General features: G+C 43.7%; 1 protein-coding gene across 1 annotated transcript in view; it reads right to left on the reverse strand.

The window, feature by feature from the left end:
• Positions 1–819: 819 nt before the first annotated feature.
• Positions 820–12,751, reverse strand: part of camk1a (calcium/calmodulin-dependent protein kinase Ia) — a 68,133-nt gene continuing 56,201 nt past the window's right edge. Inside the window, exons 6-12 of the mRNA XM_046312869.1 lie at positions 12,453–12,579; positions 11,841–11,916; positions 11,375–11,487; positions 10,476–10,554; positions 7,156–7,243; positions 6,471–6,645; positions 820–3,172 (exon numbers count right to left, since the gene is read on the reverse strand). Of these exons, the coding sequence (XP_046168825.1) occupies positions 3,081–3,172; positions 6,471–6,645; positions 7,156–7,243; positions 10,476–10,554; positions 11,375–11,487; positions 11,841–11,916; positions 12,453–12,579 (750 nt within the window). The 3' untranslated portion in view covers positions 820–3,080. The remainder of the gene's footprint in view (positions 3,173–6,470; positions 6,646–7,155; positions 7,244–10,475; positions 10,555–11,374; positions 11,488–11,840; positions 11,917–12,452; positions 12,580–12,751) is intronic.

Here is a 12,751-nt window from a genome sequence, read left to right on the forward strand (position 1 = left end):
CTTGACGTTAGATTAGTCATTTGTCTCTCATGCCAACCACCTCTGACACACAGAGAGGGAGAGCACCCCTTTAACCAGGGATCTTACTGACTTACATACAATGAGTGAACGTAACGTTTTTAATTTCATGCCTATAAAGTGTTCACATTGTGATTGTATTCGTGGAATATGTTGATATACTGTATCAGTAGATGTATTTCTAAAATAATATTACATTTCCTATTTGTTTGTTAATAAGTTTACAGTATTTTTTTACCTGTCGTAAATGTTCAGAGTCGTTTTATATTATTAGCAGTTTTGCAACTGGTCTAAGACCAGTTGTTATTTCTTTAAGTACTGGTTCCGTCCTGTCCTTCCCTGATCCTCTCACGTACACATTCTCTATGCAAATCAACAGAACATACATCATTCACCTAGTGACAACAGTGAATAATAATGTTTAACACTTCAGATGACATTGTCCTTGGAAATGTGTTACTTTGTCATAAATAAAAAGGACATTAAACATGAATAAAGTGCATTTTGTATTTTATCTGGACACAAGCGTAAGACAGCATCCCATGTCTGCTGTACCATACGCCCTCTATTATCCACACTCAGGTACAGTATATACTGCCCCATCAGATGGCAGAATAGGACGCATGTACTGTATTACCGATGGTAGTATTATAACATACCATAACCCTCACCGTTCAAGTAAAAAACAAAAAAAAGTGTAGTCCCTACCTATTTTTTAAATTCTGTTTGGTGCCTAATGAACGTGACCCTGACTGAATTTTTTATTTTTTACAAATGACAGTAAAATGACAGTACACACAATGCATAGACAAGGAAGTTTAATTTCATTTCCTGCGATCATATCTCCTCCGATGGTACAAATCATTATCTCCTTTCATACATGTTGATCAATAACCCATGATGCATTGCATCCATACATTAGTAGCTCAAAACAGCTTTTACAAAAAAGGATATAGAATATAGAATATATATATGTATATATATATATAAATATATGTATATATATATATATATAATATACACGTGTTTCTTAATGCATTTAAATGTTTGTCATGAGTCAAATAAATCCGTTATTTTGTTTTTTTTACAAATCGGAACCAAGGGGAAACAAAACCAAGGAAAAGTTCAACAGAAGGTCTATACCAAACAAATGAACTCAGGTTATTAGGTTAACAAAGTCATCAACAGCAACTACACCAAACATATAACATGAAGCCCTTCACACATGGTTTGCATATTTTCCACTCTGCAGTCAGTCGGTCACTTCTAAAGCCAGAATGATTGCCTTCTATGACTGGCCAACATCTTTCGACCAATTATAACCTCATGAAGTCACTGCTAAGGACCAAACACAGGTCACCATTGCCCTAAACCAGGTCCAACTATAAGGTTTTGCCTAGCAGTACCTCTGATTCAACTAAACAATAAGGATTTGGTATCCAATCTGAACAGCCGTTTGGCATGAACAAAACAGATTACAATAGGCTTTCCATTGTCAGCCTTACTGACGTGTTGAACCCGTAATCATATCAAGTAACACTGTACTTTGAGATTTTTTAATCAGACTGCATTCTGTCTTGTCATTGCAGGTAGAGAACTGGTTTCTCGTTCCACTCCTAAGCCAACGCTCAAAGTATTTGAAATGTTTCAAATAGTATTCTAACTGAAGTCTGTCGTGTTCACTCAACATTTTTATGTTACAATCAAAACTGTTACACAGTACCAGGGCAAGGGAGGGGTCAGGGCCCATTCAGTATGTTGAGACAAACTACAAAACCTTAAGTGGACAAAACAAATAAAGACTCCCACAACGACTTATAGAACATCCTAGAGTTGTAATTTCAACTAAATCAACATGGTTACCAGGGAAATGGTGCCAGTGTGCCACTGGGGTAGAGATATGACCATCATATGGACAATGCAGAGGTTAAGGTAAAGTTACAGTTCAGACTGTGCTGCAACGTACATACGTTGTCAACAACAGAACATCTGACTGGTGATTCTCACTTCACATTATATCGTTTTCAGAATTACATTATTCAGAATTACATTATTCAGAATTACATTTTTTTTTTGATCAGGACAACAGAGTAGTAATAATAATCATACACGTGTGTTTTTTTTAAATATTTATATGTTGATCATCATTCATGTAAACATATTATAACCAGGTCATGCAGACGGTAGACCGATACTTCTTCCACAAGAGAGAGGTGCACAGTACAGAGCAGACAGTGAACACACACACTGAGATCCCTCCCACCACAAAGGATAGGGGTGTAAAATTGGCGGCACATTTAAATGATCATGACATTTAGGGGCCTTTGCGAATAGAGTTGCCATGCACACAACTGACTTGATTCCTTGTCAAGAGTTTATTTGCAAACTACTCCGAACTGAAATGGTCTCAACATCAAACCATGTGCCCCAACTCACATGTTAAGTGGGTGTGGTTACTATGGACATGCTCATTGGCTGAGAGGGTTATAGGATTAATCTGATAGGCTATACAGTCATAGGGATCTCAGTGTGAACCTCTGGTAACAGAACAGCCATAAGATTTTTTTTCTCCCTTTTATATCCACACATTTCACATTTTATCATCCAACCGAAGCATGCAGATGCCTCGAACCAGAAGCGCTTTTTACGACCCCAGTCTGAACCAGAATACAGAGTCCATCCAGAGTCCTGCAGTCAACTCACTCATAAACTCTGAAGTGTTTCTGATGGGGATGGAAGCATCAAAACCGAAACAAACACAGGTAAGATACGGATGATTTATGATCCAAATGGAACAATCGAAGAAGAAAAATAAACATTACAATGGAAAGAAGAAAGTAGTAGTGGTTTGAATGTTGATGATGAACTGGTATTGGTTTCAGTGATACGGAAACAAATGGTCTTTTGTGCCTGGAAACTATGCCTGGCTGGTTGTGTCCCTCTAGTGGACACAGCCTGTCATAACATCACTCTGCATTCATGGCCAGACTGGGCCGGCTCTGGGTGGCTCCATAGAAACATACGTATCCCCGTGGCGACAGAGGGGCGGGGTCTGTGGCTACTCAGACGCGACTTGCTGGCCTGCAGCAGTAGGTGCAACTCCTCAGACTGTCCCGGTCGGCACTGCCTTCTGCACTCCCGCGCCGCTGCGACACTGGAGAGGAGAGGAGAGGAGAGCTTGATGACAGGGACAGTACTCCACAGTGCTGTACTAAAGTCACAGGAGGTTGGTGGCACCTTCATTGGGGAGGATGGTCCTTGTGGTAATGACTGGGAGTGGAATCAGTGGAATGGTATCAAATACATTAAACACATAGTTTCCAGGTGTTTGATGCCATTCCAGTTGCTCTGCGCCAGTCATTATTATGAGCCCTTCTTCCCTCAGCAGCCTCCTGTGACTAGAGTACTATACTACTAGAGTACCAATAGAGTACTGTACACAACAATGTACTTGCTCCACTGGTGGCTATGTGAGATTTTTTATTTTTAACATTTTTAATTTCACCTTTATTTAACCAGGTAGACTAGAAGAGAACAAGTTCTCATTTACACCTGCGACCTGGCAAAGATAAAGCAAAACAGTCTAAAACAGTCTAATCTATATACAGTGTGTGGAAATTAGGTAAAATTAGGGAGGTAAGGCAATAAATAGGCCGTAGTGGCGAAGTAATTACAATATAGCAATTAAACACCGGAGTGATAGATTTGCAGAAGATGAATGTGCAAGTAGAGATACTGGGGTGCAAAGGAGCAAAATAATAAATAACAATATGGGGATGAGGTAGTTGGATGGGCTATTTACAGATGGGCTATGTACAGGTGCAATAATCTGTGAGCTGCTCTGACAGCTGATGCTTAAAGTTAGTGAGGGAGAAATGAGTCTCCAGCTTCAGTGATATTTGAAATTTGTTCCAGTCATTGGCAGCAGAGAACTGGAAGGAAAGGCGGCCAAAAGAGGAATTGGCTTTGGGGGTGACCAGTGAAATAAACCCGCTGGAGCGCGTGCTACTGGTGGGTGCTTGTGACCAGTGAGCTGAGATAAGGCGGGGCTTTACCTAGCAAAGGCTTAATGTGAGTCTGGAGGGAGAGTTTACAGTCTAACCAGACACCTAGGTATTTGTAGTTGTCCACATATTCTAAGTCAGAATCGTCCAGAGAAGTGATGCTGGACTGGTGGGCAGGTGCGGGCAGTGATCGGTTGAAGAGCCTGCATTTAGTTTTACTTGCATTTAAGAGAAGTTCGGAGGCCACGGAAGGAGAGTTGTATGGCATTGAAGCTCTTTTGGAGGTTAGTTAACACAATGTCTAGAGAAGGGCAAGAAGTATATAGAATGGTGTCGTCTGCATAGAGGTGGACCACCAGCAGCAAGAGCGACATCATTGATGTATAGAGAGAAAAGAGTCGGCCCGAGAATTGAACCCTGTGGCACCCCATAGAAACTGCCAGAAAATGGGACAACAGGCCCTCTGATTTGACACACTGAACGCTGTCAGAGAAGTAGTTGGTGAACCAGGCATTTGAGAAACCAAGGCTGTTGAGTCTGCCGATAAGAATGTGGTGATTGACAGTAGAAAGCTTTGGCCAGGTTGATGAATATGGCTGCACAGTATTTTCTTTTATCGATGGCGGTTATGATACTGTTTATGACCTTGAGCGTGACTGAGGTGCAACCATGACCAGCTCGGAAACCAGATTGTATAGCGGAGAAGGTACGGTGGGTTTCGAAGTGATCTGTTTGTTTATTTGGCTTTTGAAGACCTTAGAAAGGCAAGGTAGGATAGATATAGGTCTGTAACAGTTTGGGTCTAGAGTGTCTCCACCTTGGAAGAGGGGGATGACTGTGGCAGCTTTCCAATATTTAGGGATCTCAGATGATACGAAAGAGAGGTCGAACAGGCTAGTAATAGGGGTTGCAACAATTGCGGTGGATAATTTTAGAAATAGAGGGTCCAGATTGTCTAGCCCAGCTGATTTGTAGGGGTCCAGATTATGCCACTTTTTCAGAACATCAGCTATCTGCGATTTGGCTGAAGGAGAAATGGGGGACGCTTGGGCAAGTTTCTGTGGGGGCTGGGGGGCTGTTGACCGGGGTAGTGGTAGCCAGGTGGAAAGCATGGCCAGCCATAGAAAAATGCTTATTCAAATTCTCAATAATCGTGGATTTATCGGTGGTGAGTGTTTCCTAGTCTCTGTGCAGTGGGCAGCTGGGAGGAGGTGCTCTTATTCTCCTCTGGGACACTTTAAAAAGTGTGTATATTGGTTCCTAACTTCCCTGAAAAGTTGCATATAGCGGGGGCTATTCGATGCATATGCAGTACGCCACAGGATGTTTTTGGGCAGTCAGGTCTGGAGTGAACCAAGGGCTATATCAGTTTCTGGTTCAATTTTTTTTAATGGGACATGCTTATTTAAAATGGTGAGGAAAGCACTTTTAAAGAATAACCAGGCATCCTCTACTGACGGAATGAGGTCAATATCCTTCCAGGATTCCCCGGACAGGGCAATTAGTAAGGCCTGCTCGCTGAAGTGTTTTAGGGAACGTTTGATAGTGATGAGGGGTGGTCGTTTGACCACAGACCCATTACGGAAGCAGGCAATGAGGCAGTGATCACTGAGATCCTGGTTGAAGACAACAGAGGTGTATTTAGAGGGCAGGTTGGTCAGGATGATATCTATGAGGGTGCCCATGGTTATGGATTTGGGGTTGTACCTGGTAGATTCATTTATGATTTGTGTCAGATTGAGGGCATCTACTTTAGATTGTAGCACGGCTGGGGTGTTAAGCATGTCCCAGTTTAGGTCACCTAACTGTACGAGCTCTGAAAATAGATGGGGGCAATCAATTCACATATGGTGTCCAGAGCACAGCTGTGGGCTGAGGGGGGTCTATAACAAGCAGCAAAGGTGAGAGACTTGTTTCTGGAAAGGTGGATTTTTAAAAGTAGAAGCTCAAACTGTTTGGGTATAGACCTGGAAAGTAAGACAGAACTCTGCAGGCTATCGCTGCAGTAGATTGCAACTTGTCCCCTTTGGCAGTTCTATCTTGTTGGATGGACATTTCTGGATTTTTGGTGGCCTTCCTAAGCCAGGATTCAGACACTGCTAGGACATCGGGGTTGGTGGAGTGTGCTAAAGCAGTGAATAAAACAAATATAAGGAGGAGGCTTCTAATGTTAACATGCATGAAACCAAGGCTTTTACGGTTCAGAAGTCGACAAATGAGAGCACCTGGGGAAGGGAGTGGAGCTGGATTAAACACTACATCACCAGAGGAACAGAGGAGGAGTAGGATAGGGGTGCGGCTAAAGGCTATAAGACCTGGTCGTCTAGTGCGTTTGGAACAGAGAGTAAAAGGAGCAGGTTTCTGGGCACGGAAGAATAGATTCAAATCGATAGAATAGATAGAAAGCATGAGTCTGAGGGGGACAGGCTCAGTGTTTGTCTCACTTACAGCTCTCCTCCTCTACCCCCGGTCCCTCTTCCTCCTCCTCCTCGTCCTCCTCCTGCAGCAGGAGTGCTTGCGCGTGACAGGGGCTGGTGGGGGTGATCTGGCTGGGGCCCTCTAGGCTGGTACCCAGCTGCAGTCTCCGCATGTGTCTCACCACCGCTGTGGCGTTGAATGCTTGCTACATGGGGGGAAAGGGGGAGGGAGAGGGGGAGATGGGATAGGGGGAAACAAAGAAAAGGACAGAGCAAAAGAAAGGGGGGAGAGAAGGGACATAGAGAGAAGAAAGGGTGGGTGGAAGAGAAGAGGAAGGGGGTTGGGAGAGAGAGAGAGAGAGAGAGAGAGGGAGAGAGAGAGAGACATTTGAAATGTCTTTATTCTTTTGGATCGTCTGTGAGTGTAATGTTTACTGTTCATTTTTATTGTTTATTTCACTTTTGTTTATTATCTACTTCACTTGCATTGGCAATGTTAACATATGTTTCCCAATGCCAATCAAGCCCTTAAATGGAACTGAAATTGAATTGAGAGAGAGAGAGAGAGAGAGCTGAAGATGAGAAATGCACAGTGATTTATCCAACCACCATAAAAAACTGAGGAACCATATAAATTAGAGAGAAGACAGAGAGATAAATTAATAAAAAGAGTAAGAACATGAGAGTTATCAAAGCTGTGATTTTGAGCCACTGACCTTCCATTTACTTTTAGCAAAGTTCTTCTTGATCTGAGCACTGACAGACTCGTGGATGTTTTTATCAAGAGCTGTGTCTCCACAGATCCTGCAAATCAGAAAAGAGAGAGATGAGAGCAGGGTGGGGCAAGCTGTCTGAAGTTTGGGATGTGGGACGTAGGCATCGTAGCCTGGTTAAACCAGCCTAAACCTTACGCCAGAATGCATTGAAGGACTTGGGGGTTGAAGTGTCTCTCTAAGGTCTTAGAATGCATTCAGAGACGACGCTTTCGCATTATTGGAACTCCCTACAACTCACTCCCATTCAGACATGATGAAGCCCAAAAACTCACTCCCATTCAGACAGGATGAAGCCCAAAAACTCACTCCCATTCAGACGGGATGAAGCCCAACAACTCACTCCCATTCAGACAGGATGAAGCCTTTACAACTCACTCCCATTCAGATGGGATGAAGCCCTTACAACTCACTCCAATTCAGATGGGATGAAGCCCTACAACTCACTCCCATTCAGACGGGATGAAGCCCTACAACTCACTCCCATTCAGATGGGATGAAGCCCTACAACTCACTCCAATTCAGACGGGACGAAGCCCTACAACTCACTCCCATTCAGATGGGACAAAGCCCTACAACTCACTCCCATTCAGATGGGATGAAGCCCTACAACTCACTCCAATTCAGACGGGATGAAGCCCTACAACTCACTCCCATCTCAGGATATCAGATGAGATGAAGCCCTACAACTCACTCCAATTCAGCCGGGATAAAGCCCTACAACTCACTCCCATTCAGACGGGATGAAGCCCTACAACTCACTCCCATCTCAGGATATCAGATGAGATGAAGCCCTACAACTCACTCCAATTCAGACGGGATGAAGCCCTACAACTCACTCCCATTCAGACGGGATGAAGCCCTACAACTCACTCCCATTCAGACGGGATGAAGCCCTACAACTCACTCCCATTCAGACGGGATGAAGCCCTACAACTCACTCCCATGCGGACGGGATGAAGCCCTACAACTCACTCCCATTCAGACGGGATGAAGCCAAGACCTTCAAAGCACTCCTGCATGACCACATAAGTCCACTCAGTGGTGCTAAGTACTTATACTTTAAAGTAAAGTATAAATACTTAAAGTACTACATACATAGTTTTATGGGGTATCTGTACTTTACTGTACTATTGATATTTTTACAACTTTTACTTTTACTTAAAATAATGTACTATTTACTTAACAGGACAGGAAAATCGTCCAATTTACGAACATATCAAGAGAACATCCCTGGTCATCCCTACTGCCTCTAATCTGGCGGACTCACTGAACACAAATGCTTTGTTTGGAAATTATGTCTGAGTGTTGGAGTGTGCCCTTGGCTGTCCGTAAATAAAAACATTTGAAAATGGTTCCGTCTGGTTTGCTCTATATAAGCAATTTGAAATGGTTTTATACTTTTAATTTGACTTTTAATACTTAAGTATATTCTTGCACTTACATTTACTTTTGATACTTAAGTATATTTAAAACCAAATACTTTTACTCAAGTAATATTTTATTGCGTGACTTTCACTTTTACTTGAGTCATTTTCTATTAAGGTATCTTTACTTTTACTCAAGTATGAGAATTGGGTACTTTTTCCACCACTGAGTCCACTGCACAAATGTCTAACCCCTACTGTAGACAGAGGCAGCGTGATCTGAGGAGGCATTACTCTTTTGCAACAACCAGAGTTCTTTCTTGCCAAGAGCTCTCAAACTATGCAAATGTGTTGCTATATCACTAAAGACATTGATATGCATATTTATTGATTTGGTGGTATGCCATTTTGTTGTTTATGACTTATTGATGATGTACTGCTCATAGAGTTAGGCTGATCATATATTTTACTTGTGTTTTATTTTCTTATTTGTATACATCATTGCCTTTTATGTCAAATGTAACTGCCAAAATAAAGGAAACATCTAAATAAATGAGGGATACAAAGCATATTGAAAGCAGATGCATCCACACAGATGTGGTTACTGAGTTAATTAAGGAATTAACATCCCATCAACCAAACACCAAATGATGAAATTTCTCGTGGAAGAATAGTGTCGCATCCTCGTAGAGTTCCAGACACTTGTAGAACCCATGTCAAGACGCATTGAAGCTGGTCTGGCGGCTCGTGGTGGCCCAACCCTTAAGACGCTTTATGTTCGTGTTTCCTTTATTTTGGCAGTTACATGTTTCTGCATATGAACCAAGATGTTCAGATAAACCTCAACCTAAGCTGAGGTTATGGTGTACCGGAATGTGGAAATGAAGTTAGATTTAGGGTTGGAGTCAGGGTTGAACCAGGATGTGGGCATGAAGATAGGGTTGGGGTTGTGGTCAGGGTTGAACCAGGATGTGGACATGAAGCTAGGGTTGGGTTGCGGTCAGGGTTGAACCAGGATGTGGACATGAAGCTAGGGTTGGGGTTGGGGTTGCGGTCAGGTTCAGGGTTGAACCAGGATGTGGACATGAAGCTAGGGTTGGGTTGCGGTCAGGTTCAGGGTTGAACCAGGATGTGGACATGAAGCTAGGGTTGGGGTTGGGGTTGCGGTCAGGTTCAGGGTTGAACCAGGATGTGGACATGAAGCTAGGGTTGGGGTTGGGGTTGCGGTCAGGTTCAGGGTTGAACCAGGATGTGGACATGAAGCTAGGGTTGGGGTTGGGGTTGCGGTCAGGTTCAGGGTTGAACCAGGATGTGGACATGAAGCTGAGGTTCAGGGTTGAACCAGGATGTGGACATGAAGCTAGGGTTGGGGTTGGGGTTGCGGTCAGGTTCAGGGTTGAACCAGGATGTGGACATGAAGCTAGGGTTGGGGTTGGGGTTGCGGTCAGGTTCAGGGTTGAACCAGGATGTGGACATGAAGCTAGGGTTGGGGTTGCGGTCAGGTTCAGGGTTGAACCAGGATGTGGACATGAAGCTAGGGTTGGGGTTGCGGTCAGGGTTATGGTTGATCTAGGATGTGGACATGAAACTAGGGTTGGGGTTGTGGTCAGGGTTATGGTTGATCTAGGATGTGGACATGAAACTAGGGTTGGGGTTGCGGTCAGGGTTATGGTTGATCTAGGATGTGGACATGAAACTAGGGTTGGGGTTGTGGTCAGGGTTATGGTTGATCTAGGATGTGGACATGAAACTAGGGTTGGGGTTGTGGTCAGGGTTATGGTTGATCTAGGATGTGGACATGAAGCTAGGGTTGGGGTTGGGGTTGCGGTCAGGGTTATGGTTGATCTAGGATATGGACATGAAGTTAGGGTTGGGGTTGGGGAAAGCTTGTAGTACCAGGGGTGTTGAAGTGCTTGATCAGTGGTATATCTCTTCATGAAGTCTTTCTCCATCAGGTGACAGATAAAGTCTTTAGCTGGAATTAATCAAAACAGTTTCAAATCATTACTGAACATTCACATTGTTGAATCCTTTTACAATTTACACTAGCTCCAGATACACTACATGATCAAAAGTATGTGGACACCTGCTCGTCAAAAACATCTCATTCCAAGTCATTGGCATTAATATGGAGTTGGCCCCATCTTTGCTGCTATAACATCCTTCACAGTTATTATGCTGATGTTGCTTCTAGAGGCAGTTTGGAACTCGGTAGTGAATGTTGCAACCAAGGACAGATGATTTTTTACGTGCTACACTTCAGCACTCGGCAGTCCCATTATGTGAGCTTGTGTGGCCAACCACTTCGCGTTGTTGCTCCTCGACGTTTCCACTTCACAATAGCAACACTTACAGTACAGTTGACCGGGGAAGCTCTAGCAGGGCAGAAATTTGACAAGCTGACTTGTTGGAAAGGTGGCATCCTATGACGGCATCACGTCGAAAGTCACTGAGCTCTTCAGTATGGGCCATTCTACTGCCAATGTTTGTTTATGGAGATTGCATGGCTGTGTGCTTTATACACCTGTCAGCCACGGGTGTGGCTGAAATAGCCAGCACCATTCATTTGAAGGGATGTCCACATACTTGTGTATGGTATAGTACAATCAATGGCTAACAAACCCACACAAAGTAAACATGGTATTCATTCACAGTCCAATGCAATCTGTCTTTGAAACGAGTGCAGATCATTCAAAAAGGATTCGTGATTTTATTGTTTTTTTTTGTGTGTCATCCTCTGACTTTTTTTCTATTATCAAAAAAAAAAAAGGTCCAAAGTGTGTTTATTAAGATACCTGAATCGGAGATGTCATCCCAGTAAGGAGAGTCGAACTCATACTCTGCCTTCAGTATCTGCTCAAACAGCTTAGCGTCGTTCTCGTCGTAAAACGGAGGGTAGCCACACAACCTGAAAGAGTTCATACGACATGAGGGAACACTTTTTTTTTTCTCCATACATCAAACGCAGTTAATAAAATCTCCAATTTAAATTTGGTTGAAAGGATGTAATATCACTGTGGCGCTATGAAGTGCCAAGAGTCCTAGCCACAGATCGAACCATACCAATACGACCATACCAAATAACGTGGGGGTGTGAAGATCATCGAAGGACACGGACAGAACCATTTAAGAATTGTACAACTTTTGGTACGAGCTGCTCGAGCGAGTGCTCTATAACAGATGTTTAAATGCACAAGCACCAGTCAGTACACAGAGTATGAGACACTGTATTTGTGTTAGAGGACTAAGCAGATAACTTACAGAATATAAGAGATGACTCCGATGGACCAGCAGTCTACTGCTTTGCTGTACGGTTTCTGAGCCAACACCTCAGGAGCTGCCAACAACATGAAACCGCGAAGTCAGAGGAGGAGAGAGGAAGAGAGGGGGAGTCAGAAAGACAGAGATGGAGAGAGATTTGGTGAAAAACAGAGGGGCTGAGAGGGAGAAAGACAGAGAGGGAGAGTGTGATTGAGAAAGACGGAGGGACTGATTGCTACATTGAAGTTCTTGTTTTACCCTCTCAATCAGAGCTCTAGTGGGTTACATCACACACACACACACACACACACACACACACACACACACACACACACACACACACACACACACACACACACACACACACACACACACACACACACACACACACACACACACACACACACACACACACACACACACGAGAGAAAGACAGAGAGAGCTTTTGAAGGACTAACAGTTGATACAATAGCACTCCAACATAAATGGCATGTGAGGAGGAGGTTGTGAATGGATCAGGGAGAGAAAGAAAGGGGGTAGTGAGAGAGATCACGCATGCACACACCCACAAACACATGGACACACACACTCATGCACGCACAGATCTCTTACCCACGTATCCTGGGGTCCCACAGGCTGTAGACATGACACTGCCTGTATCCTCGATCTTAGACAGGCCGAAGTCACTGATCATGATCTTAGAGTCCTCGTCCATACTGTAATACAACAGATTCTCTGGCTAGAGAGAGAAAAGAGACAAAAGAAAGACAGAGAGAGGGGGGGGGTGAGAGTGTGGAGGGGAGAGAGCGAGAAAGCGAGAGACACGGATGGAGAGAGAAAAGAGACAAAAGAAAGACAGAGAGAGGGGGGGTGAGAGTGTGGAGGGGAGAGAGCGAGAGACAAGGATGGAG

Source organism: Oncorhynchus gorbuscha, linkage group LG18 (genome assembly GCF_021184085.1).
Source record: "Oncorhynchus gorbuscha isolate QuinsamMale2020 ecotype Even-year linkage group LG18, OgorEven_v1.0, whole genome shotgun sequence".
In the NCBI taxonomy this organism is placed as follows: domain Eukaryota; kingdom Metazoa; phylum Chordata; class Actinopteri; order Salmoniformes; family Salmonidae; genus Oncorhynchus; species Oncorhynchus gorbuscha.